This window comes from Coffea eugenioides, chromosome 3, assembly GCF_003713205.1.
Source record: "Coffea eugenioides isolate CCC68of chromosome 3, Ceug_1.0, whole genome shotgun sequence".
In the NCBI taxonomy this organism is placed as follows: domain Eukaryota; kingdom Viridiplantae; phylum Streptophyta; class Magnoliopsida; order Gentianales; family Rubiaceae; genus Coffea; species Coffea eugenioides.
In genome coordinates, this window is record NC_040037.1 from 23,931,956 (window position 1) to 23,956,438 (window position 24,483).

At 35.1% G+C, this 24,483-nt stretch overlaps 1 protein-coding gene across 5 annotated transcripts; it reads left to right on the forward strand.

Moving 5' to 3' along the window:
* Positions 1-6,733: 6,733 nt before the first annotated feature.
* Positions 6,734-24,393, forward strand: LOC113765508 (ribonuclease J). Of its 5 annotated transcripts, none has more exons than XM_027309723.1 (17): positions 6,734-7,069; positions 7,565-7,799; positions 8,139-8,262; positions 9,087-9,143; positions 10,877-11,068; positions 11,144-11,221; positions 13,878-14,060; positions 14,134-14,214; positions 14,733-14,798; positions 14,904-14,996; positions 18,570-18,695; positions 19,069-19,182; positions 19,589-19,684; positions 19,842-19,939; positions 20,022-20,476; positions 21,242-21,696; positions 23,865-24,393. In XM_027309723.1, exons 1-17 carry the CDS (start codon positions 6,934-6,936, stop codon positions 23,940-23,942), a joined length of 2,667 nt encoding a protein of 888 aa, XP_027165524.1. In that variant the 5' UTR covers positions 6,734-6,933; the 3' UTR covers positions 23,943-24,393. The 5 variants fall into 5 exon arrangements, with proteins under 5 accessions (XP_027165524.1, XP_027165521.1, XP_027165522.1 ...); XM_027309720.1 differs by having other exon boundaries at positions 8,139-8,248; positions 10,854-11,068; XM_027309721.1 differs by lacking the exon at positions 23,865-24,393 and adding an exon at positions 23,661-23,828.
* Positions 24,394-24,483: the final 90 nt, after the last annotated feature.

The window sequence follows — 24,483 nt, forward strand, 5'->3', positions numbered from 1 at the left end:
TGACTTTTAAATGAAAGAACAAAAAATTCACACTCACATATATACATGTATGTTTGTTTCAAAACTTTTTATAAAATTATATCATTTCTTACCTTTTTTTATATTTAACTATTTGAGCTATCGAAAATAGTATTAAGTAAATATATTTTATGTTGTGGGGTGGAATGGGTTGGGTAGTACAGAGGGAGTGAGTGTAAGTGGGAGGTCTCAGCACTTGCACACTAAAAAAATGTAAATAGATTTTATGCATACTAACATAAACTTACAAAAATAAAAAGTCTCAATTAGCAAGTCTATGCTATCTCTTCTCCTTTTAACCTACATGGCTTATTATATCTTAGCAAATGTGTGCAATTAAGTTGTATCCATTGATATGTGCATGACTTTCAACAAATGAATAGATACTAAATAATACATCAATATTATTAACAATGTTGTACAAAAACAATTTTCTTTTTTTTTGGCACTGAAAAAATGATGTTATGATTCCATATACTCAAGCACTTCTATGGGACATCTTGTTGAATTAATTTTTTGCATCAAGTATGTCACCAATTAGAAGCTTTTCTTCTCATTTTATAGTAATAGTTCTGTTTCATCTTTTCTACTACAATTTTTGGACTAATTTGTGTTTTACATCAAATCAATTTAGTGGCAACTTAGACCAAGTTCTTTATTATACCTTCTTGTCATTTCTTAGTTTCATAAAAAGACCATTTATAGGTGATACTTACCTATCAAATGATTTATAGGCACTCAAATGGATTCTATCAATTATGGCATTTACATTTTTTATAGTAAGTACTCCGTTTGGATTGACTATTTTTTCAAAAACAAGTTTTTCAAAAACAATAAAAGTTACAATAAAGTACTCTAAAAGATAATCTAAAAATTAATTTAAAATTTTTTAAAATTTTACCAAATATCTCAAAATAAAGTGCCAATAAAAAATATTCCAAAATATTTTCTAAAAATATTTCAAAATATACTCTAAAAACTCTGCTACAGCAAAGTTTTTCAAAAACACCCCCAAAAACAGCTAATCCAAACGGAATATTTGTCATTTTACACAAATAACTTGAAAGCAAAGTATCATACAATATTCTTATTTATTGCAATGATTTTTATGTTTTTTTAGAGGTTTATGCATCAACACATTATGGCTAACAAATAAAGACAAATGATTATAAAAGAAATGAAAAGATTAGAGATCATTTGAAGAGAAAACAGTAATAAGGGGAAAAAATAGATACACAATTAGTCAACATGGCTCCATAGAAAAGGTAACTTTTAAAATAAGTTTTTCTATTTACATTTTGTTAATTCTTTGCCGTTTTAGTACAATAAAACATGTGCAACGCACGTGTACTTTCCTTGTGTGTGTGTGTGCGTGTATATATATAAATATAAGTTCATTTAATATGGTGTTTTTCTCTAATTTTGATATGATTACAAATATTTCACATTGGTGGGTACACTATGTACAAATTTTAACTGTAAAACGATATAACTAATAATCCACAAATAGTGAGATAAAAATTAACATGTAATTAAATAAATTTACATTTAGTGCTATTTGAGTATAGAATCTCTATATTGACAATATGAAGTCCACTGGCAAGCTTCTACTCCATAAATGATTTGTTACTTTTTAGTCATTCTTGATGTTGTGGTATCTCTAATCAGCATTGCTACAAAATATGAAAGTAAATTAAGATATGCTAGTGCCATCAACATGGCAGCACACATTTTTTTTCTTTTTGTTCTCAATTTCCTATTCTATCCTTCGCTTATGTTACTACCTGAAAACTACTGCCACCATCTCCACCAGTTCATCCCATAGAGCATCACCAGCACTAGCTCACCACACACCATCGCTACCCCAACCACTGCTACCACCATTATCAAAATCATGCACCATCTGATTGGCAACATCAGGTACACAATGATAAGAGATGGAAGAAAAAAGGCTCCACCAATCTACCATACACATCATCATTAAGACTGTCCACCAGAATCACCATACACCATCAGATGGGGCATTAGGGAAAGAGATGAGGAAGGAGACAAATGTGTAAAGGGCTCCACTAGTCTACCACACACATCACCACCACAAGGTCCACAACCACCACAATAACCAACATTTACATCTAGTTAGTGGCAGCAATGAAAAGGATAAGGAAAGGCCTAGAAGTCAAGGACTAAAGATGGTGGGAAAGGATGAATTAAGGGATCAAGTTGATTAGTTGATATTTTAGATTAGAAAGAATGAAGAATTGAAAGTAATGGGTTTTTATGTAATTTGACACGCTCTCACGTTGAAGTCGCCCTATAATAATGTTATTCATCTTTAATATACATGTTTCTATAATTTATTTTGTAGTTATTTTTCTCACGAGCTAATTGTTGCTTAGAAAATTAAGAACTTGTTGCAATTTTAACTCTTGACGCTTATTAGTAACTCATCTTTACTTCAACAACATGACCAAGCTACACTTGATTCTATTCTGGATTGATATTTTGGTGAGGGAAAGCAAGGGAAAGGGAAGGATAGGAAGGAAACGGAGGGAAAGAGTCTAAGTATTTTGTTAAGTTATACTTTTTCTGTGATGCTCCCACCTCTCCCTAGGGCGAACCCTAGAATATCAGCTGAACGCCTGCCCAACTCTCGTCAGGACTCACGCACTCATTCAAGCTTAATAAAGAGTCACAAATTAACTATCGACTTAATTAAGAAATACTTCGAATATACAAGGCCAAAACTCCAAAGGCTAGCATTTATAATTACAATTCAGAATCTCCAAGTATAACAAAATGTTCACTTCAAATGTCTCCCATAACATACAAAAGATATACTAGCTTTCACCAAAAACCGCTAGTCTAGAATCACCAACTTCCACCTCCAAGTCCTGTTAAGGAAAACAAAGTTAAAGGGATGAGCTAATGCTCAGTGAGGCCAAGAAAATCAAGCACGCAAGCAAGTAGCACTAATCAATCAAATAATATACTTGAAAGCAACGTTCACATGAAATTTCATTTGAGTACACAAGTAGGAATTAAATACACATGGAAGGATACAGGAGCTCTTAGAAGCTATTTCCATGTCTCGATCGATTCAAGCCATCCGGGGTTGACTCTCTATCAACTCAAGTAACAACAAGACCGTAGTGCTCCACTTACTTCCTCTATCCAACATAGCACCCACTCGGATCCGGAACCAAACAAGCATGAGGTGGCGATACTAATCGAGTATGCCAAGCAAGAAATCAAAAGATCAAGCTATAAAATTTCCCATGATTCACCAAACTTCTCGACCAAACCCTAGCCGGTTCGAGTTACGAGATTAGTCAATAGGTTGGGGTGTCCCCACAAGTATAATTGATCGATGAGACAACGCTCAACCGACTTAGAATTGTTCATGGCTCTGAGTCGGTATGAGAGGCACCTCTCACTCGATTAGGGTGTGGTACATGCTGCTGCTCAGAGAATCGATTATAGCACTGAGTCGGTATGAGAGGCATCTCCCACCCGAATAGGGTGTGGTATATGCTGCCGCTCAGTGCTCACGAGTTAAAACATGTTCGGGTACAAGTGCAAATCACAAACATTCATGTAACAAATATCATTTAATCAAGAGAGAGAGAGATAGAAGACGAGGGCGGTAAAGTACACCCTCGCCTTGACAAGTTCACGTATCATATAGCACTTGTACAAAAATTATTTCAATTATAGTAACATTGAACATGCACTTGATACTCACCAAAAGTCAAGGGCAAAACAAGAGCAAAAGCGAGAGGTCAGACAAGCTTCTCGGCGTCCACGTGACCACCTGAGACATGCACAATTATGATTAGCTAGGTACTCGACTAAGGCTAATAAGAAAAACATCTTCTTGCTACCCACTTTCAAGGTCACAAGTTCGAGTCAAGTTAAAGGAGCCTTGCTCGCTAAATCATTGAAATAATACTCAAAGGAAACTCAAAAGTCATTTTCGAGTCAAGTCTTAGCAAGAACCCTCAGTTCCAAAAGAAAGTACCATTTTTACTTTTGGCACAAAAATCGAAAAAAGGGAAGATGATTTTTATCTCTCAAAACTTCTAGTCCTACGCCTAAGTTTTAGAATATAAGGAGCGTTCACATTTTCTAAACTAATGGAGTCAGAATTCATCAAAACTTCACTCATTTCCATAGTAAATTTTAAAGCTAAAGATTTCAAATTTCGAGTATAAACTAGTGAAATTCTCCAAGAATTACTCTAGCTAAAACGCTCCATTTTTAGAGTTCAACGTCATGAAAATCAAGGGCATAAGATTAGGGGTTGAAATCCATTTCTCAAGCATGAATTGAGGTGCAATTAACTAAGAAAGTTAGGCAACCAAGAAAACACATCAGGAGAGGTTTAATCCTTTGGGAACCAAGATTCAAAATAAAGGTCTAATGTTCCAAGAGACCTTGTATCCATCCATGAAATCAAAGTTAAAATGAACTAACAATCTCAGAGGAAAGTTGAGAGTTCTTAAAAGAGCATTTTGTTTGAAACCAGAAAATTCTGGCTTTGTGCGACACTACTTAAAAAAATCATATCTCGAGTTTCGTAAGTCCAAAAATTAGAAATTTTATACCGTTGGAAACTAGATTTAATGTACTAAAACTCTCTAGAAGACACTTTTCCTAGATTCAAATCCAAAATCATTCAAATTTTAGCTCCAACTCACTGTTCCAGCAAGAACAGAGCAAAACAGTCTTGCATTTTCAGTAAATTTTGGAAATTTCGCAAAATTCATAGAAATAGAATCAGCCCTTGAAATTTATATCAATAATAGAACTCCAAATCTAGTTTCAAAAGCAATAAACGGAACTCAATTCGGACCTTTCTATACCAAGATACAACAGTTTTTGGAAAGCTGATTTTTGGGACCTGGTTCACGGAATTTCCAGTTTTGGAGTGCCTGACACAGTTTCAAATATATGGCCATAACTAAAGCTACACAACTCAAAATTTCACATGGTTTGCGGCGTTGAAAACTAGAGTCAAAATTCCAAAATTCACTAGAAGAAACTGTTTCAAAATTCGTTTTATAAGATGGGTGAAAATGAGCTACAAACTGCAGCTATGCTTGTTTCTCGGATGAAAACAGTGAGGAAAATCAGTCAACTTTGTCGGTTCACTACGGCTCATAGAAAACGAACTAGAAGGTGTATTTTATACCGTTGGAAAGCCCTCGGAATCTAGTTTTAGATGTCATAAACAGCACTTGATTTCAATTCCTGGACGAAAAGTTATGGGTTGATACGTACACACTGGTCTGGTATCCTGATCAGAAATTTTTCAGATTTGCATTCTCACTTTAACCCAACTTTAATTCAACCAAATGAAATACTTTTTGAGAGATAATTGACACACATAAACACCAATATATAACAAGCATTTTGGCACCAAAATAACCACTAAATTCAGAATTAACATGAGGGAATCAACCAGCAAAATTTTGGACAGCATAAAACAAACAAACAACTAAACACACAATAATTCGTCAAGACCACTACCTAAGAAACCACCTCAAGACATCTACCTAGAGTCAAGGTTCATTGACCCGATCAACAACCCAATGCTTAACTAGTTAAAACTAACTAAACTAACCATAAGTTGAAAGGAAAAATAAGAGTTTTGAGGTGTTACCTTACTTCCAAGAGATGAAGAAACAAACCACTAGAGTTTAAACTCTAAACCACTAAGGTTCCTTCCTCCTTCAAGTTTCCCTTCAAGCTTGAGTGATGTTCCAAGAAAATGAGCAAGTTTGGAGTGTGTTTTTGGATAAAAAATGGAAGAAAAGCTAGTTGAAATTTTGGTAAGAAAGGGTGAAGGAAGGGTCGGCCAAGAGGGGAGGGGAAGAAAGGGTTTGTGTGTGATGTTGGTGAAGTGATGGAATGAAAAGGTAGAAGTGACATAAAGGTACTTTAGTACAAAAAGTCAACAAATGAATAGTGGGCAATTAGTACTTCTATTTGAGTTTAATTTAAGTCACTTACCTCTAATCTCTCAATTAACTTTTTTTAGTCTATTATTGATCACTCTTAATTCTACAAGACCACTGCACTCTTGGACCGAATTTTGCCTCGAAAAACGTATATTCACTATTTCTCATTAATCGAGCCGTAGAAAAATTAAATTTACTAGCAAACGTTTTTAAAAATATAAAATGGGATAGTGTTCCATGCAAATGAAATTAAAATGGGTGAAATAAATTAATTGGAGTAAACGAATAAATAAATAATTAAATAAGTCAGTAAAATAAAATAAAAGTAAGTAAAATAAAATTCGAGTCTTCACATTTTCACTTAATAGTGGGCGAAAATGGAGAGAAATGAAACTAAATTAATTGAAATAATTTTAAATTATTTTAAATGATGATTTTCTCTATTTTTTTAATAAATTAACAATTCATTGTTTCATTTCCTTCTTCAATTCAAACAAAAATTCAATTCTTTTCTTTTCCTCCATACCGAATCGAAATAAGAAGAAAGGAAATCACTTTCCTCTACTCCTTTTTTTTTTTAATCCATTGATATTCTTTTCTTTCCTTTTGTTTCCTTTCATCCAATCCAAACAGTCTTGATAATACGTAGAAGTATAATAAATAGCCGAAAATGATACTCCTAAGAAACAAGAATATAAATAAGATATTTTACCCATACTCTCTCTCTATCATATCTCTGTTCTTGTTCTCCATTTCCCGCCCCTATTAAGGCCCTCCAAACACTCTGAAGGCTCTCTCGTTAGGGTTTCAATTCAATTTCCCAAAACCTTCGTCCCAAATTCGTCCCAAATTCCAATTTCAGATCAAATACGCATTTCTAAATGCACTTTCATTAATAAAATTCTACTTATGTAGAAATTGAACAGGAAGAACTTACTTAATTTCGACTGAAAACATGGCTGCTATCAGTTTCAGTGCAGTTTCACTCTATCCTTATGCTCACAAGGGTTCTCTATTTCTAGCAGCTAACCCAAATCCTAGTAGACAATGCATTTCTTGCTGTGGACCATCGCATTCTACTTCAACTATAGGTAATGAACTGTAAAATTTACAAGCAATGAAGTTCTTATCTTTTTGTCTTAATTTCAGTGAATATTTCCATAGGGTTTGTAATTTTTAGTGCTGTTAGCTCAGGATGAAGCAGTATTTGTTATGTTTTAGTTTGCCTTGCTCTATTTTCTTGTTGCGATTTTTATTTCTTGCTATTTTCTGTCTAATTAAGAAATTTGTGTTTTACCCTTTCTGTTATTGCATTTTATGCAAATAAGTGTTAAATTATTTAGTATGATAATGTCATTTAGGAAGAAAAGTTTGCAGAAAACAGAATTACTGGTTTTATTTGTTAAAATCGGAGATATAGAAAAGAGGAAAACACGAAATGTAACCACACTTGGGAAATTTTCAGTTTTTATTGCTTGGTTGTCCAATTTACATGTAGAGGATTTAGATACCTTTAAATTTTTATAAGGGTGTATTGATATATATATTTTTATGGGTGCATATCATAATTGCTGGTTTTGTGTTAGGTTCACGTGGTGGGTCGAGAGAACCTCGTAAAAGATCTCGAGGAAGAGCCGAGGGACCTCGAAAAAGTATGGAAGATTCTGTTCAACGTAAGATGGAACAGTTCTATGAAGGTTCTGATGGCCCACCGTTGCGTGTTCTTCCAATTGGTGGTTTGGGAGAAATTGGAATGAATTGCATGCTTGTTGGAAATTTTGATCGGTATATTTTGATCGATGCTGGTGTGATGTTCCCTGGGTAAGTATCAGTAACTTGTTTTCATGCACCTCTCTTTGATTCTGTATCTTAGGAATTGCTTAAGCTGGACACATCAGCTGTGAAGGAGTACTTTGATAGTAAATTTGCTTCTTTTGTTGCACCTAGGCATGAAACCAATTTCCCTTTTCTTATTTTCTTGTGAACCCTCTGCAAAATGGGAATGGAGAGTTTTTACTCCCATCATACATTCCCTTAAAAGACCCCTTACATGAGAAATTAAAGTTTGTTTTTTCTTTGTGTTTTTTGGAGATTACTTGTTTTGTTACATGCATACTGAGAATTGATTTGATTATGTACGGTTTTTTGCTATGCTTTCAGCTATGATGAGCTTGGCGTCCAGAAAATCATACCTGATACCACGTTTATCAAGAAATGGAGCCACAAAATTGAAGCAGTTGTAATAACCCATGGTCATGAAGACCACATTGGTGCGTTGCCTTGGGTAAAGATCTGTTCAGCTTCTTGAATTATTTCTGTGTTGTATTGGTCATTCAAATTTATAAACATTTCTGATTGTTTGAAATTCTTTTTTATTGCTCATTAAATGGACAAGTCTCTTTAAACTGAGACAGTTTTAAGAGAATAAACAATTAAATGTAGGGGATGCTATATGAAAGTAGTTTTTTTGTCTTAAGGTTGTCACTAAAGGTTCTCCCTTGCTGATTTACTTTGGCTTCTTCTAGTAATTTGAATGGTTAAACTGGTGAGGTTCCTTCATTGAATGTGGTTCTATTCTGAAGCAACATTAGCTTGAGGTACTTTTAGTTTTTCTATTGTGGTGGTCAGTATGGAGCTCATTATTTTCACTGCCTGAGGCTGGTTAAGTAACTTGTTTCCTGTTGCAGTTCATCAAAGTTTCAAGACAAAGAAAACAAGTCGTTATTTAGTGCGTAACACATTAGTAGTACTATGCTCATATGGAATGGAAAATGACAAATGCAATGCATGCAATTGGCTATACATAATCTCAGCTACTGGAATCAATTATTCATGAAAATTTCATTTCATTTAGAGTTCCAATAAACTGCTTCAAGTAGATAGTTGAAAATTTTAACTTAAATTGAAATACTTGAAACACTGCTAGGACTCATTCCCTGCTGAATTTAAGGGCAATAGTATCCTGAGTCAGGCTACATTCTCTTCATCTATCATTCTGTTCTCTTCCATTATACTTATTATCAATATTAGAAAATGATCCTCCTATGTAAACATATCTATTTGATGACATAATTCTCTCTCATTCATCAGTTTTGTTTGCTGAAACAGGTAATTCCTGCTTTGGATGCACGCACGCCTATATTTGCATCTTCCTTTACAATGGAGGTTTGTAACAGGAATTTTACAATTATGTGAAGTTTTCTTCTATTCAAACGCTTTATGTGTAAGTTGCCACACCTATGACATGAGATGCATAGATGTGGTTAGATGACCTTCAAGAATTGCTGCATCTCATTCATATATAGTTGTCCAGATAAGAAGATATGAGATATGTAAAATGTAAATGATTTTGCCGTTATTCATAACGTTCATTCCACTTATGTGATCACATTGGATTGTATGAGCAATCCGGACTACCCTATATATGGTTGGCTTCTGTGCTTGTTATTTACCCATTTCTATGATAAAATCATAGCCCATGTACATGGGAACGTTATATACGATGTTGGCATGTTATTATGTATCTTGATTTACTTCTGGTTCTGATAACATGGGGACATTGCTTATTTGCCAAAGAATGCATGTACTTGTTGAAAAACCAATAAACAGAGTCCTGAAGCCTTATACCTCTATCTTCATCATAGCCTGTTAATAATCTGGTGCAAGAGAGGAGGAAAAAAAAACTGGCTACTTGTATTTAGAGGTGGCAATTTGTCCCAAGTCCCAATGGGTTACCCATGCCCATGGGTACTTTGGGCGGGATGGGTATTGGATTTTGATATTGGGTTTAAAATGGGACAAATTCCAATTGTACCCATTAATTGATGGGAATACTTGGGTACCCATTGGGCTCAAATAACAAGGGCTCTGTTTGGTTTAGCTATTTTTGGGGGATATTTTTGAAATATTTTATTATAACAGTGTATATGAAAATTTTTTACTATAAATTTTTTTTGGAATATTTGATATACTAATATGGATGGGATGTTTTTTGAGTTATTGTATATTACTGTAACATTGTATTTGAAAAACTTATTTTTTGAAAAAATAGCCAATCCAAACGGAGTCTTAGATTCAAAAATTATCTTTAACAATTTTTATAGTCATACTAGAGAATATAATCTAGTAGTTTTCCTAGTCATTATCCACAAGAATTTTCAACATTTCAGTTAATTTTGACCTGTCATCTTTGGACAATGATGAGGATAAATATTCAACACCTTAAGTACCTTGGCCATCTTGATATATGTTGGAATATGACTGTATATCTATTTTTTCCTTTATTTGTTAATCCAATTTTTGATGGGAATCCTGAGTATAAAGCACTTGCATGTTTATTTAATAAAACTAAAAAAAATTTAATAAATCAAAAATATTAAAATTATATAAAAAATAAAAATGAATTAAAGGAAAAAAAATATGTAGAAAATAGATTTGGGTATTGGGCGGGATCAATCTAAACCCATCCCAAAGTGATCCCGCCCAAGTTAGTCCCAAAACACATATGGGTAAGGTTGGGCCCAAACCCATATGACTCGGTTCCATCACAAACCCAAGCAAATCCCGCCCATCCCGCCCATTTTGCTACCTCTACTTGTATTAGAAAAAATATCCTGTTATGAGAAGCACACTAGTCTTCTGGAAAGTAATCCTGTCTAATCCTGTTATTAAATCAAACATGCAATGCCAGTCTGATGTTGATTCCTGAATCTGCTGTTGCGATGCGTGGATCACTTTTTGGCATTTCAAGATGCATAATATCATTTCATGAGTTGCACTATATCATAATAGTGCTTATTAGTTTACTTCATGAGATGCATCATATCACATTGAAACCTAATGCTTTTAATTTATGCTGGCTAATGTTAAATGCAGTAGCCTTTCCTGTTTTTGTGCAGCTTATCAAGAAGAGATTGAAGGAGTTTGGGATTTTTATTCCTTCTAGGCTCAAGATATTTAAAACAAAAATGAGATTTGTTGCTGGGCCATTTGAGGTGGAACCGATTAGGGTTACACATTCCATTCCAGATTGTTGTGGATTGGTTCTTCGCTGTGCTGATGGTACTATTCTTCACACAGGGGACTGGAAGGTATCTGTTTGGTGGATGTCTTTCTTTTCTTTCCGAATAGTTACGTTTGGTTAACAAGTTTATCAAATTCAACAGATTGATGAGACACCATTAGATGGGAAAGTATTTGACCGTGGAGCTTTAGAAGAGCTTTCTAAAGAAGGAGTTACCTTGGTAAGCACTAGATTATCATTAAGCTCTTTTGTTTTTTCTTTTTGTTTTATAGTTTAAGTTGATTCTACAGAATGCATGATATTTTTTTCCTCACTAGGCCATTTCTGAAACATTGAATGCACCTTAGAGCTTCAGATTTTGCGTTTCCATTGCTGAAAATATATAGCCGTTGGGTATCTAGGATTTAAAAATTCAAATTAGATGGGTAAGAAGGGGATATACAGTTGCTGTCGAAATTCTATCCTATCGGGACATTTGGACATTTTACTGGATTTCTATCTTTTTTTTTCCTGGTCTTCCTTGACCTAAAAACCTATCATCACTATTATTTTTCAATATTTTTGGTACCTTTTAAGTTCAGTTCTAGTTTTTGAAAGTTTAAGTTCTTAGTTCCTATTTGCTGAACAAGTACCTATACTTAAAGCAAGTCAAATCAATGGATATAATTGGAACCTATGGGAGATAATTAACTGAAGATGTCTTTATTTTTTTGGACTTCTTATCTTATATTTTCTGGGCATTCAGTTGATGTGATCATCATGTTTCTTAGTAAAAGATACATCAGCCATTTATTGGTGATGAATAATATCAGTTCAATGTGCTAATTCAGTAGTATTACTTAGGCCTTGTTCTCACTTGCTTTAGATTTTGCAAAATCTGATATGGAAAGTGATTATAGAGAACAGTCAGAATCAGCAAAAGCTACTCTTCGGTTGATTATGGATTTTAGCTTTTTTGCTTATTAAAAAATCTATAATCTGAATACAAAAACAAAACGAGAACATCACAAAATTAATTATCTAAAATCACTAATTCATAATCAGCTAAAATAATGAACCGAGAACAAGCCCTTAATTAAGTGTATCCAATACCTAGGAGTACTTAAATTTTCTGGTATGAGCTTGTAGATATTTCTGCATGCCATATATTGATATATAACGGAGAGTTTCAGTTAATATTGGGGACAACTTAAATAAACCTAATGTCTATGTCATACAATAAACTTCTAATAGACTGCAGTCAAATCCAAATGTATGTATAAAGTATGAATCAATAATTTTCTTGATCAATAGCAATTTTATCTAACAGGCTAACTTCTTACGATTTTTTGTTTTATTCAACAGTTGGATTACATACTAAATTTTTTTAAGAAGATCACTCTGGGGCACTCAAAGTTCTTAGTTTTGATAAATTATCGAGTTTCAGGATATTGGTAAAATTCTGGGCTGGCTTTGTATTTTCTTTTTTATTCCTTTTCCCTTCCTTTTTGTCCCCATCCTCCTCTAGTCCCTCTAGGGTTTACTTATCCATATATTTCTCTGCTTTCAGTCCCTTGAATGTTGCTGCTCTCCTTTTCATGACCTCCATCTCTTTATCCTTTCTGCTTACCTAACTCTCCTGTTCCTCCTGTATCATCCTCTCTACTTCATCTCTCCTCTTTTATTACCACTTCTTGCCATCTGGTGCAGCAGTGTCTGCTGCTCCTCCACTTTCCCTCTTTCTTCCTTGCTTCCATTCTTAATTTCCATATTATGACTCTTACACGCGGCACATGTCAGTTTGGCACAGCCATGTCCACCAAGACCAGCACAGAGCTGCATAGACCACAGCCACAACCACAGCATCCGTCTTTATCACCATTCAACCAATAAGGCCATCACCACCTATTGGGGTTCAACGCCACACTGGCACACACTCCCAAAACAGAGCTCCAACACTGCACCACTTCATCATAGCATATTCACATTGACAACCCATAGAAAGCACCCTGCACGCACCTAAAAGCATCACTACAGCTTATCCTTTTCTTTTCTTTTGTTCCTTTTCTTTTCTTTGTTCCCCTGCCCTCTTTCCTTTTCTACTGCTGGAAGAAGGCTCAACCAATGCTGAAATTCCTGGTTGCTCATCCTCTCTGTTCCTTGCGTCTTTTGTGACTCCTCTATGTTTTGTTTTCTCTCTTTTGATTTTTCTTGCTGGCATTCTCTCCATCGTTTGGTAAACATGCTATGTCTGAATAGTGGTAAATCTATGCAGGAAACCTAAGTGCAGAAAAATGAGGTATAGGAAAGAGAAAGTTACTTCCTTGTGCATGTTAGTTTGACAAGAAATAAAATTAGGAGAAATAGGTGATTAGTGGTAGTTATGATTCTTCTGTGTAACTGAATCTTTTTGAGCAAAACCTTGCAATTTTTGCAGGATATGAAATGTAGGAAAGCTTTGTAATGTGCAGGAGATTTTTATAATTCTCTCTTTAACCAAACACACACCATTGGAAAAGTAGCTAACCGCTAATACAACTCATGCTTTTCCTTACAACCAAACACTATGAATTATATTTTTTGATTGTCTTCTTGCTTAGTCCTCAGTCAAAAACAGTAGGATACATCTGAAGTGGCACCTCCATGGAACGAAGAACAGAATTTTGATTTCACTAAGAAAGGTTTCAAAAAAGTTTTAATCATCCAAGAAATAATTTCAAAATCTAATGCCTAAAACTCTAATCATGTTCAAAGAGCACAAAATGAGAGCAATTCTTTTTTGTTGCCAGTAAAGCATGCCCGACAAAGTGGAGTGTTCAGATATCAGGACTGATTAGCTACATTAACTCAGTGTCTGTCTTTATTGAAGTGAATTAACTGGGTCGATTCAATCGCAGATGATGAGTGATTCAACGAATGTACTCTCGCCTGGAAGGACACTTAGTGAGACTGTTGTAGCGGATGCATTGTTGCGTCGTATTTCAGCTGCTAAAGGTAGGGTTATCACTACCCAATTTGCATCAAATATTCATCGTCTCGGAAGTGTGAAAGCTGCAGCTGACTTGACCGGCAGAAAATTGGTAAGATCTCTAAGATTTTTTAGTCCTTGCCCATTACTTTGAGGGACAGACATAATTTTTATCAGCACATCAGGTTTTTGTTGGAATGGCATTGAGGACATATCTGGATGCTGCATGGAAAGATGGAAAGGCACCTATTGATCCATCAACACTGGTAATCACTTTATGACGCTTGTTTGTGTTACATTTGTTCTCCAGAGAAATGAAATATGAGCAATCCATATATGTGGTTTTCCATATTCTCTTTGATAGGATTAATTTTGCTTGTTTTGAAAAGACTCCAGGTTGCTTTTACACTACCAAGATGTCTTACATCAATATGTGAACATTTTTCGGTGAGCTTGCCTGAAAAAGTGAATTCTGATGTGCAGATGATTAGTGCCCCAAAAGTATTAAGTTGCTGATGTTGGTAATTAAATTGGACATGCATCACCTGTCAATCTTGACTCATGAATATACCTTTTGTAGTATCCAACATGTGTGGCCATTGCTGCCATTTGGTACTTTTGTTTTTGGTTGATGTGTTAGATTTTGGAGGTTAATATGATGATGCAAGAGTGTGCGTTCAGTAATCATAGCTACCCCATCATCCTCCATCCTAATGCCTTATATCACCAATTTGATAATAAGAAACCGCTTTCTTGCTTTTCATACTGTACATGTGATGGATAGGTGAAAGTGGAAGACATTGATTCTTATTCACCCAAAGACTTACTCATTGTAACTACTGGCTCTCAAGTAAGTTACGTTGATTTTTTTTAGTTGTGATCATCCGTTAGTGATTTTTTATTGTTCATCCAAATTTCTGATGTAGCATTTGAGTAAGTGCACCTATTGTGTCAGGCAGAACCACGTGCTGCACTGAATCTTGCATCATATGGAAGTAGCCATTCACTCAAACTGACACAAGAGGATTTGATTTTGTATTCTGCTAAGGTAATTTTTCAGAGCTTGATTTGCTGGGCATGCAAGTTAGAGTTACTTTGAAAAGTATTTCTGCTTCTGATCTGATCAGATGATTTTGTCTTTTATAATTTCATAAATGTTTCTTGACCTCAAATTTGGAATGGTATTTTACTTCATCTTCTCTAAACCACATTATCTCAGTGGAATCTATAGATTTGATCCTTCATTTGAAGCTACTTTTACTCATTTAGATATCTTGGGTCCGTTTGAATTGAAGATTTGTTGGAAATGTTTTTGTATCATTCACTCTAGCATTTTTGTTATCCAATGTACGTGAGATAAAATGGTGTTTAAGAAGATGAAAAGGTTGGGAGAATGATATATAAAAAAAAGGATTTTTCCAGAATAATTTGTTTGTATTGCATGCAACTGTTGCAATAATAGCAATTAGGTGCAAGGCATTGGATGATTTTCATTTTAAAGAGAAATTACTGTTTGGATCATATGTTTTAAAGTCTCGTATTATTTCATGTACATTATTTGAAATGACTGACAAATTGTATAATTATAGCTTAAAAAATCCTCTTTTTACCACTTTTTCCTGATTTATGCCCGTCCAATTATAACCAATCCTGTCAAAGAAGATATGGGGTTGTACTCGGGGTTATTGCAATGCTACTACAGTCCTGGCAAATGAATATCTTGCAAGGAAAGGAAGAGCTAAGAGAAGACTAATAGATAGAGAAAGAAAAATAAATTGATGCGAAAGATATGGGAAAGTAAATAAGATCATTTGTCTATTTTGTAGGTTACTTAGTGATATATAAGAAAAAGAAAAAGCAGAAAGAACCAACCAAAAAAAAAAAAAAAGGAAAACCTCAAGTATCAACCTAATCTGAGGAAAAAGATTATGGAAGTCTTTCTGGAACTTTGAGTCCAATTGAAGGTATGGAAATCTCTCTGGAGCTTTTGGTTTCAATTTAAGGATATAGATGTGAATATATCTTTGCATAATTACCCAATTTGGGTGCCAGTGCCTTTTAACCCTATAATAAATCCACGCATCTTATGCCTACATGAAAGACAACCTGAGACTTGCATTTTGTTCAGTGCATAAACCATATCCAACATCCACATTCCACAATGACCCTAGCTAATGAGACTCAGTGAAATATTATAAAGAGTCCACTGAATAGGTTATATTAAGTGCATTGCTCATGGAGAGAAGAAATTAACCGTACTATGTTTGTAGGAAATTATGGAAGTCTCTTTGGAGCTTGAATATCTATTTGAAGGATATAGATTAGCAGATGTATTTGCTTTTCAGCCACTTTGGGTGCCACTGTATTTTAATCCTCTAACTAATGTTCCAATAAATCATGTACATGCCTGACATACCTCAGAAATGCATTATGTTCAGTGCCGAATTTTATCTAGCTTCCACCAGCCATAAGCACGCTAGCTGATGAGACTGGTGAGATATCACGAAAGATGGAGCTTTAAAGCAAACTAATGAAAATATTTCGTAGGCTAAATGAAAGTTCAGACAAACTGCATTTCTCATACACAGACTAACCATGAGTGATTGCCCTCCACTTGGCCTAAAAAAAATGTATCAGCACATATGCTTTTCTAGATGGTTGAAAATGTCTAAATAATATGATCAGAAAATAGGATGAGAGGAGATCTAAGAAATTTGATGCACGGAATTTATTGCTGTAATTTAAACTAATTGAAGTAATGACTTTGAGTGGTGAAAATAACTACACTATACAATTTGTGTCAAGTGCTTTTTGAAATTAAAGCAATCTTAAGGGAAAAGAAAGGAGGAGGAGGAAGAGGAAGTCTTAATAACTAACTGAATTGCATGATACAAATTAAGAATGGGCTTTTGTACCTCTTCTTGGGAGTGGGATGAGATTTTGGGTAATTTGGACAGCATATCACTGGGAGATGTAGTATCAACTGTTCTATCTGCAGTTGCAATGATTTTACTAGATCCCCAAATAGAAAGACCGTAATACACTGAATTTAATAAAAGATGTTACAGCTAGTTTCCGGTTAACATTACCTAATAAAAGATGTCACTGCCAGTCTCTGTCAGACTTACATTGATTGGAATTAAAAATGACACATTCTTGGTGATTTGCAGGGGAAACCTTTTGTGCAGTATAACAATAGAAATCCATTGATTTGGATACTTCAATTACAGATGTAGATATAGTAACATCTGTAGACAAGGAAGAATGTGAGGTTTTAGGAGACTATTATTGATATCTTCCTGGCAAAGATCAATTTGGAAGCTGTCCAACAAATGCTGATGAGGGCTTAAACAGGGATTTGATAGGAATGTGAAAGTGTGTCTGCATGGGAAACTGAACTGCCAAGGCATTGCTTTTATAGGCATCTAGATAGAAATGAGTAATTATGTGAAATATCTTCATGGTGGATATTTCAAATATATTTCAGACCTGTGCTTTATACATGTTTAATGAGTCTTTCTAAGTTAAGGCATGTAAATAGTTTCCTTAGACTAATTAAATGAAAGAAACAAGTGATGAAAATTTTAGTTGAGTGGAAACCCATGTGTTCTGGAGCTGTTTCCGCAAATCACCAATGAGATTTGCGTATGAAATGGTTGTAACTGTGGCTTAAGGTTTTAGTGGGGATTTAGGTAATATCAGGCTACAATCCTTGCAATCTTTACATTAAAAATCCTTGTGTCTTTTGTGTCTGAGCTTGCTTTGAAATGCTATTCTGAGTAATCAGATTATCTATATTTGTTCTAGATCTAAAACATTTGTTATTCTGATAACTGCTAATCTTCTTCTGGTAACAAAGTGAGCATGCAAAGGAAATGAATAAGAAGAAAAAGAAGGAAGAGGAGGCTTAGATATGGCAGATATCAACACATCCGTGGTGACATAAGTATCATAATAATATCATGAAGCGGCCGGTTTAATTAGAGAACGAATTCTTACATACACATTTTTTTTTGTGAAAATCTCGGAAAATTGTCATTTCGTTGAGGGGTCATTATTATGGATGCGGTGTACTGGGAACCTAACTATACTAACTATGTCTGATGCGGCTTTCTTCGGTATAGCTATTGATGGAGCAACAGGGTTGATGTTGATTTGAGTTTAGTATATCTCGCAACGTGATGCAGTTTCAGAGTTGTTGAATGAATTACTCTGGCTAAGCAAACTTTTGAGTCATCTGTTCAAACTGGAGTATATGTACTCCTCCTTTCAACTTGAATCCTAATTTTGAGGGCAGTTTGTCACTTCCTCGGATGAAATTTGACATGAAAAAGTTATCGACTGTGTCAAAACATACCTTACATGTTGACATTGACCTTTTAGTCAATTTTTTGGTTCAGCGTTTCTGACTTAAGTTCCTTTTAAGATGTCGATTGCTTCAGATGACATGCTAGATGTTACCATCCCTTTTCAGATGTGTCTTTGTTTGCCTAGTATTTGTACAATGATGACCTGGTTGGATATTTAAATCGTCATGTTAAAGCTTTACTTTTTGTTAATCTTTCTGCAAGGTTCTGCTGTATATATTTGTGGTTTTCATTGTTTATATGATTTATTATAGGTTATACCTGGTAACGAAACTCGGGTGATGAAAATGCTTAATCGTATATCAGAAATAGGGTCAGCTATTGTGATGGGCAAGAATGAGTACTTGCACTCGTCTGGTCATGCTCATCGTGAAGAATTGGTAAGATGATCATCATGCAGAAATCTTTTTTTGCCTCTTTTTCTTAAAAAAAAAAAATACTTTTGATACTGATCTAAGTCAGAGCACCTCATCTTTTATGTGCTGTCATTTTTTAGAGTTTGAGAAATGATTGTATCATTTGAGTTCCTTTTGATATGATTTGATACTAGGGATAGTTGTAATTGAGATGTAGTAAAGCATCGCAGGTCTTTGTCTTTTCATTTGTGATTTTTGTTCAACATTTTGGTAACTACGAGATTTGTGAATAACATTGATAGCAATTACTGTATGTTCCTTTTTTAGTTTGTTCTATTAATATTGGACTTTAAACTTGTGTGGTCATGAAACACTGAATTGACTTTCGTTCTTGAAGGATGAAGTGCTTAAAATTGTGAAGCCACAACATTTTCTACCCATTCATGGGGAGCTTTTATTCCTAAAAGAGCATGAATTGTTGGGAAAATCAACTGGCATTCGGCATACTGTGGTAAGTAATGATTTTATTGTTGCTTAGCACTGTTCCTAGTGTTACTTAGGTGATATTAGCATCAAGAAGAAGGTTGCTTTCTACATAGTCTCTTGCACTGACAGCACAATTAACCATGGTCTTGCACTGACAGCACAATTAACCATGAGAACCATCCTCAGCAAATGTAACGGATTTTCGCTGATGGTTTGTTAGCCTAAGAAAATCCAGTCCTTGCACTTTTATAAGGTGGATGAAGGATCAAAAAGTTCTTGCAGGACTTGTAAAGAAATGTTCCTGTGACAGTAATTTTCTTCTAATGTAGTGCAGCTTGCTATGTGCCATTAACTGTTCTGTGTAGGCTTGGTGTGTACCTACTGTCGGGTAGCTTCATAGAGTCTGGTTAATGGCTATTTTATCAAATCAGGTCATAAAGAATGGAGAGATGCTTGGTGTCTCACACCTGAGGAACAGAAGAGTTCTATCTAATGGTTTCACTTCCCTGGGGAAAGAAAACCTACAGGTGGTTATCTCTTTCAAACCTGCTAACACATGTACAAACACACTGCAAAGCAAACAAATAGTTGCACCCTGTAATCAAAATGGATTTGCTTTTCAGTTTTCACATAATCCAGATGTTTTAACAGTTAAGTTTTGCTTACATACTGTTGAAATTGCAGTTGATGTATAGTGATGGTGACAAAGCATTTGGGACATCTACCGAGCTTTGCATTGATGAGAGACTTAGGATAGCATCAGATGGTATTATAGTCATCAGGTAAACTGTGCAACACACCTGAAAAGGCTTAATTTTCTTTAACTTGCAGTGGAAGATTGATAATTCTCATTTTTTCTTGCAGTATGGAAATTTTACGCCCCCAGGCTTCAAACAGTCTAACGGAGAAAACACTAAAAGGGAAGATAAAAATTACAACACGTTGCTTATGGCTTGACAAAGGAAAACTTTTAGATGCACTGCACAAAGCTGCACATGCTGCACTATCAAGTTGTCCTGTAAACTCACCTCTGGTTCACATGGAGAGGACTGTTTCTGAAGTTCTGAGAAAAGTAGTTAGGAAATATAGTAGCAAAAGACCTGAAGTCATTGCAATAGCTTTAGAAAACCCAGCAGGAGTCCTAGCTGATGACATAAATGGAAAGCTATCGGAAAGGTCACGTGTGGGTTTAGGAATTTCAACATTGAGAAAAGCAGTTGATGGGCATCAAAGAAAGCGACGACCTAATGGGGCACAGGAGGTTGATGACAGTGACAGCCATGCACATTTAAGAAGCATCATGCAACAAGATTTAGAAGGTTTTGTTTCCTTTTCTGTTTTTCTTATCAAAGAAAGTGATGCATGTTCTGTCTGCACAAGCTTTATGATTGGCTCTGCTCTCACACAGCATGTAGGAGGCATTTACTATTGTCAACTGTGAAAATCTAATGACATGTATATGTTAGTAAGAAGTACAATTCTCGTGAAGGAAAGGAAATAAAAGTGGTGTAAATGGTGAAGCTTGTGGCGGACAAATGAGTTAGCTTTATGCCAAGCTGAATGAAAGAGCTGGAACACTGCTGCCAATTTCAAATGGTTTTGAAAAGGCTTATCTGTTGAGTTGAGGTGTAGCATTGACGGCCAGATTTCGCTGCTTCATCTTTGTGTTTCTGGTCAACGTTTTCTGATAGCAATAGGCAGTCTAATCATGGAAAGTGTCTTGTCAATCAACTTCATAAAAGTTGGCCCACCATCACTAGTATTTTTCTGCCGCTTTCTGCTATTTAGAGGTCTCTCTTCCTATGCTCGATTAGAAAGGCCAAGAATAAGAGACGGTTATAACAAGGGCAAGATATGTTCAGCAATCTGAATAAATTTGACCATAAACTACTTTTCTGGTTCTTATGCTTGTGCAGATATCTGCACTCCATGTGCCTTTATGTGTTAAAGTTGATTTATAACTACTGTTTATCAACCTAGTGACTATGATATAGTACCAGACTAGCAGATTTGGTCATCTGTCCTCAATTCTTCTCAAATGATCTAAAGTTTCTTAACCTTTATTTGACTTTTGATGATTGCAGATAATGAGATGGATTTTGATAAACTGCTGTCCAAGGATGAAGCTAATTCAGTTTCTACATCATCGGAGGCATTCTCTTCAAATGGTGCAGAATCAGACAACTTTTGGAAATCATTTGTACAAATACCAACAAACAATGTGTTGGAGGAAGGTAATACCAGCTTGCAGTTACAGAAGGAACACTATGAAAATTCAGAAATAGACAGCGGTGAGCTTGATTCAGGCCTACCAAAATCGGAACTTAAGTCTTCCAAGTCTGTGAAACCGAACAAATGGAAGCCTGAAGAGATCAAAAAGCTAATTCGAATGCGTGGGGAACTTCATAACAGATTCCAAGTTGTCAAGGGTCGAATGGCTCTCTGGGAAGAAATATCTTCCAATTTGTTATCTGGTGGAATAAGTCGAAGCCCAGGACAATGCAAATCTCTGTGGGCATCTTTGGTTCAGAAATATGAGGTAGGTTTCAATCATGAAAGCGTCCATCTGGATCATAGTTGGCTTACTTTCATAACATTGTCATTTTATTGTTATGCAAGGTGTCTATTTGTTGAGCACAAGTTGAACTGGCCCTAGCATCGTATACACTCTCTCCTTTTTCTACTCCCCCTTGCACCATTATTTCTTTAGTTATGTGCTGTTTTGCAAGTTTAGATGCTAGATATGTTTTTTACTGGAAAAGGATCAGAATACATGTCCTTATTCTACAGTTTGCTAGGGAAGTCAAAATGACATGAATTAGTGCTAATTGATTAAAATATGAACTGATATATCTTGAAAATCCTTATTTTTTGGAGAACATTATGAAAAGTGATAACACTGTACATCTTAAGTCTATGGAACACGATAGATATATTTGGATAAATTTTCTTTCAAATTTTTGTTTTTCAATTTTCTTTGAGACAATCACCAATGATGTTAATCGTTCTGATAAAGCTGGTTTCCCTTGGAATACTGCGAATAGCCCCATAATTTAACTAAAGTAGCTAGGTGTCATATCTAAAATAGTTGACATGATTTTTAACCAGAACCATATGGGAGAATGTGAGATTTTTAACAATGAAATGTAAGAGTGAAAACAATAATACATAATATGTTCTTCAAAGGCTTAAGTTTTTTTTTTTTTTTTTGTTTTGGGAGGGGGGGTTGTCTTTGGCCTGTGTAATTGGAATAGGCTTTTTGCGGTTTCATTCCAGAATTGGGCACGTATGGATTTTGTAGGAATGAACATTCAGGGGAAATGAACTCTCCCAACATCTAATTGACACACCAAACTTTCAAATGGCACAAGAAATTGGAAATGCCTAACCAGGTTATTCCACCAGACTGAGGGATCCATTTTCATGTAGATTGTGTCAAAAGGAGGTCAAGTTTGAAATATTATCCTCATGTATTGTACATGCTCGTACCTGTATGCTTTTGTTGATTATGCACCTTCATAAAGTAGGAATTAGCTGTTTCTTGTGGTTCAGTATACTAGGATCATGTACTAGCCCTTTTTAAATGTTTTGAGATGCAACAAAACAGGAGATAGGAGCTTAGATGCAAAGAAACTCCTGCACTGGGGAATGAGTTGGTTAATTGGCTTTTTGCTTGTGGAATAGGAAGCCACATAAATGAATATAGTCTTTTCTGTTTGCTGCGCTAGTCAGCATGCTGGATATTGACTTTGTTCCTCATTATGATACCAAGTTTTATAACAACGGACATGTCTTCCCCATTATGGCTTGGGCCTTGCCTTAGGAAAAGTGTGGTATCTTGTCAAATCATTGTTTTGGAAATATTAGTAGATTTTTAATGTTTAATGAACTGAGAAAGTAATTCCAATAGCTCACACACATTTCTGTTGTTGGTGCTATTTAAGCATATACTTCTTCCTCTTTTAGTGTGTATGTAGGACATACTTGTGTGTACAATCATATGTCTACTGTATTTCCAGCAATTATTACCTATTCTCCTGTTGTAAAGTACCTTGTTGACTTCCAAACCTTTGATACAAGCTTCAAATGCTATTTGTGACATGTTGCTCTTTCGGACTATAATCTCCAACCAAAAGTATTGGGGCTTTGTTAACATAATCATTCACATCGGCTGGAAATAAGATTGAAGCGAGCTTTGGTTCCGGCCAATGGTCAAAAATGAATTAAAGCAGTGCAGTTGCAAAGAATCAGTTGCATATTGCCCAGTGTTTGTCTGTTACTCTTCTTAACATATGTTTTGCTTAATGCCGTTGGAGTTGACTATTATCTTTGGAATAAAGATGAATGCAAGCACATATGTTTCAGAGGACTTCTAATAGCCCTTGTGCATCTTTATGTTTGTTTATTTATTCTAGCTTTGATGAGACTAATTTCATTGTATGATATTGCAGCGCCATTTTTTCTCAAGTTGTTGACAAGTACTTACTTTTTTGCCATAAACAGGAAAGTAAGACTGATTCTAAAAGCCGGGAAAAGTGGCCTTACTTTGATGACATGAACACTATCTTTGTCAGACATTGATGCCCTTGTGCATCTTTATGTTTGTTTTTTTATTCTAGCATTGATGAGATTAATTACATTGTATTATATTGCAGCGCCATTTTTTCCCAAGTTGTTGACAAGTACTTAATTTTTTGCCGTAAACAGGAAAGTAAGACTGATTCTAAAAGCGGGGAAAAGTGGCCTTACTTTGATGACATGAACAAAATCTTTGTCAGACATTGATGTACCATTACCAAAATGATACTACAAGTGCTTGGATTTGTCACTGTTGGCAGCATTAAGATTTCATTGATGCAAGGTGAAGCCAAAGGTGCTTGCTTCTTGCGCATGTCCATTTTGAAGAGGTCAAGTTTTATTATGTAGCGAATGTCGGCCAATGTGCTGATGATTATGACACAGACAAAGGCAATGATTTTGTGACATGGGATCAAGTGTCATGGGTGCAAGACTGCACAGAGATATGTACTTTTTTGGTAGGCTTAAAGAGTTATAAGCATTAGATAGATTTGTAGAGCTCTTGTAGAGTCCTCCTGTGCGATGACACCGTTAATGTCATAGCAGACTCTTATCATAGGGCTATTAGTATGTGAGCTCTAAAGTCATGGGTTTATTGATGTATAAATAGGATTTATCTTATTAATAATTAGTTATTTTAATTAATTAAATAAAGTCAATGGAATAAACTTATAATCTTATATTTAGATAAATGTAATCATAAGGGTTGTGGTAATAAGATATATTTAACTAGCATTTATTCTTAAAT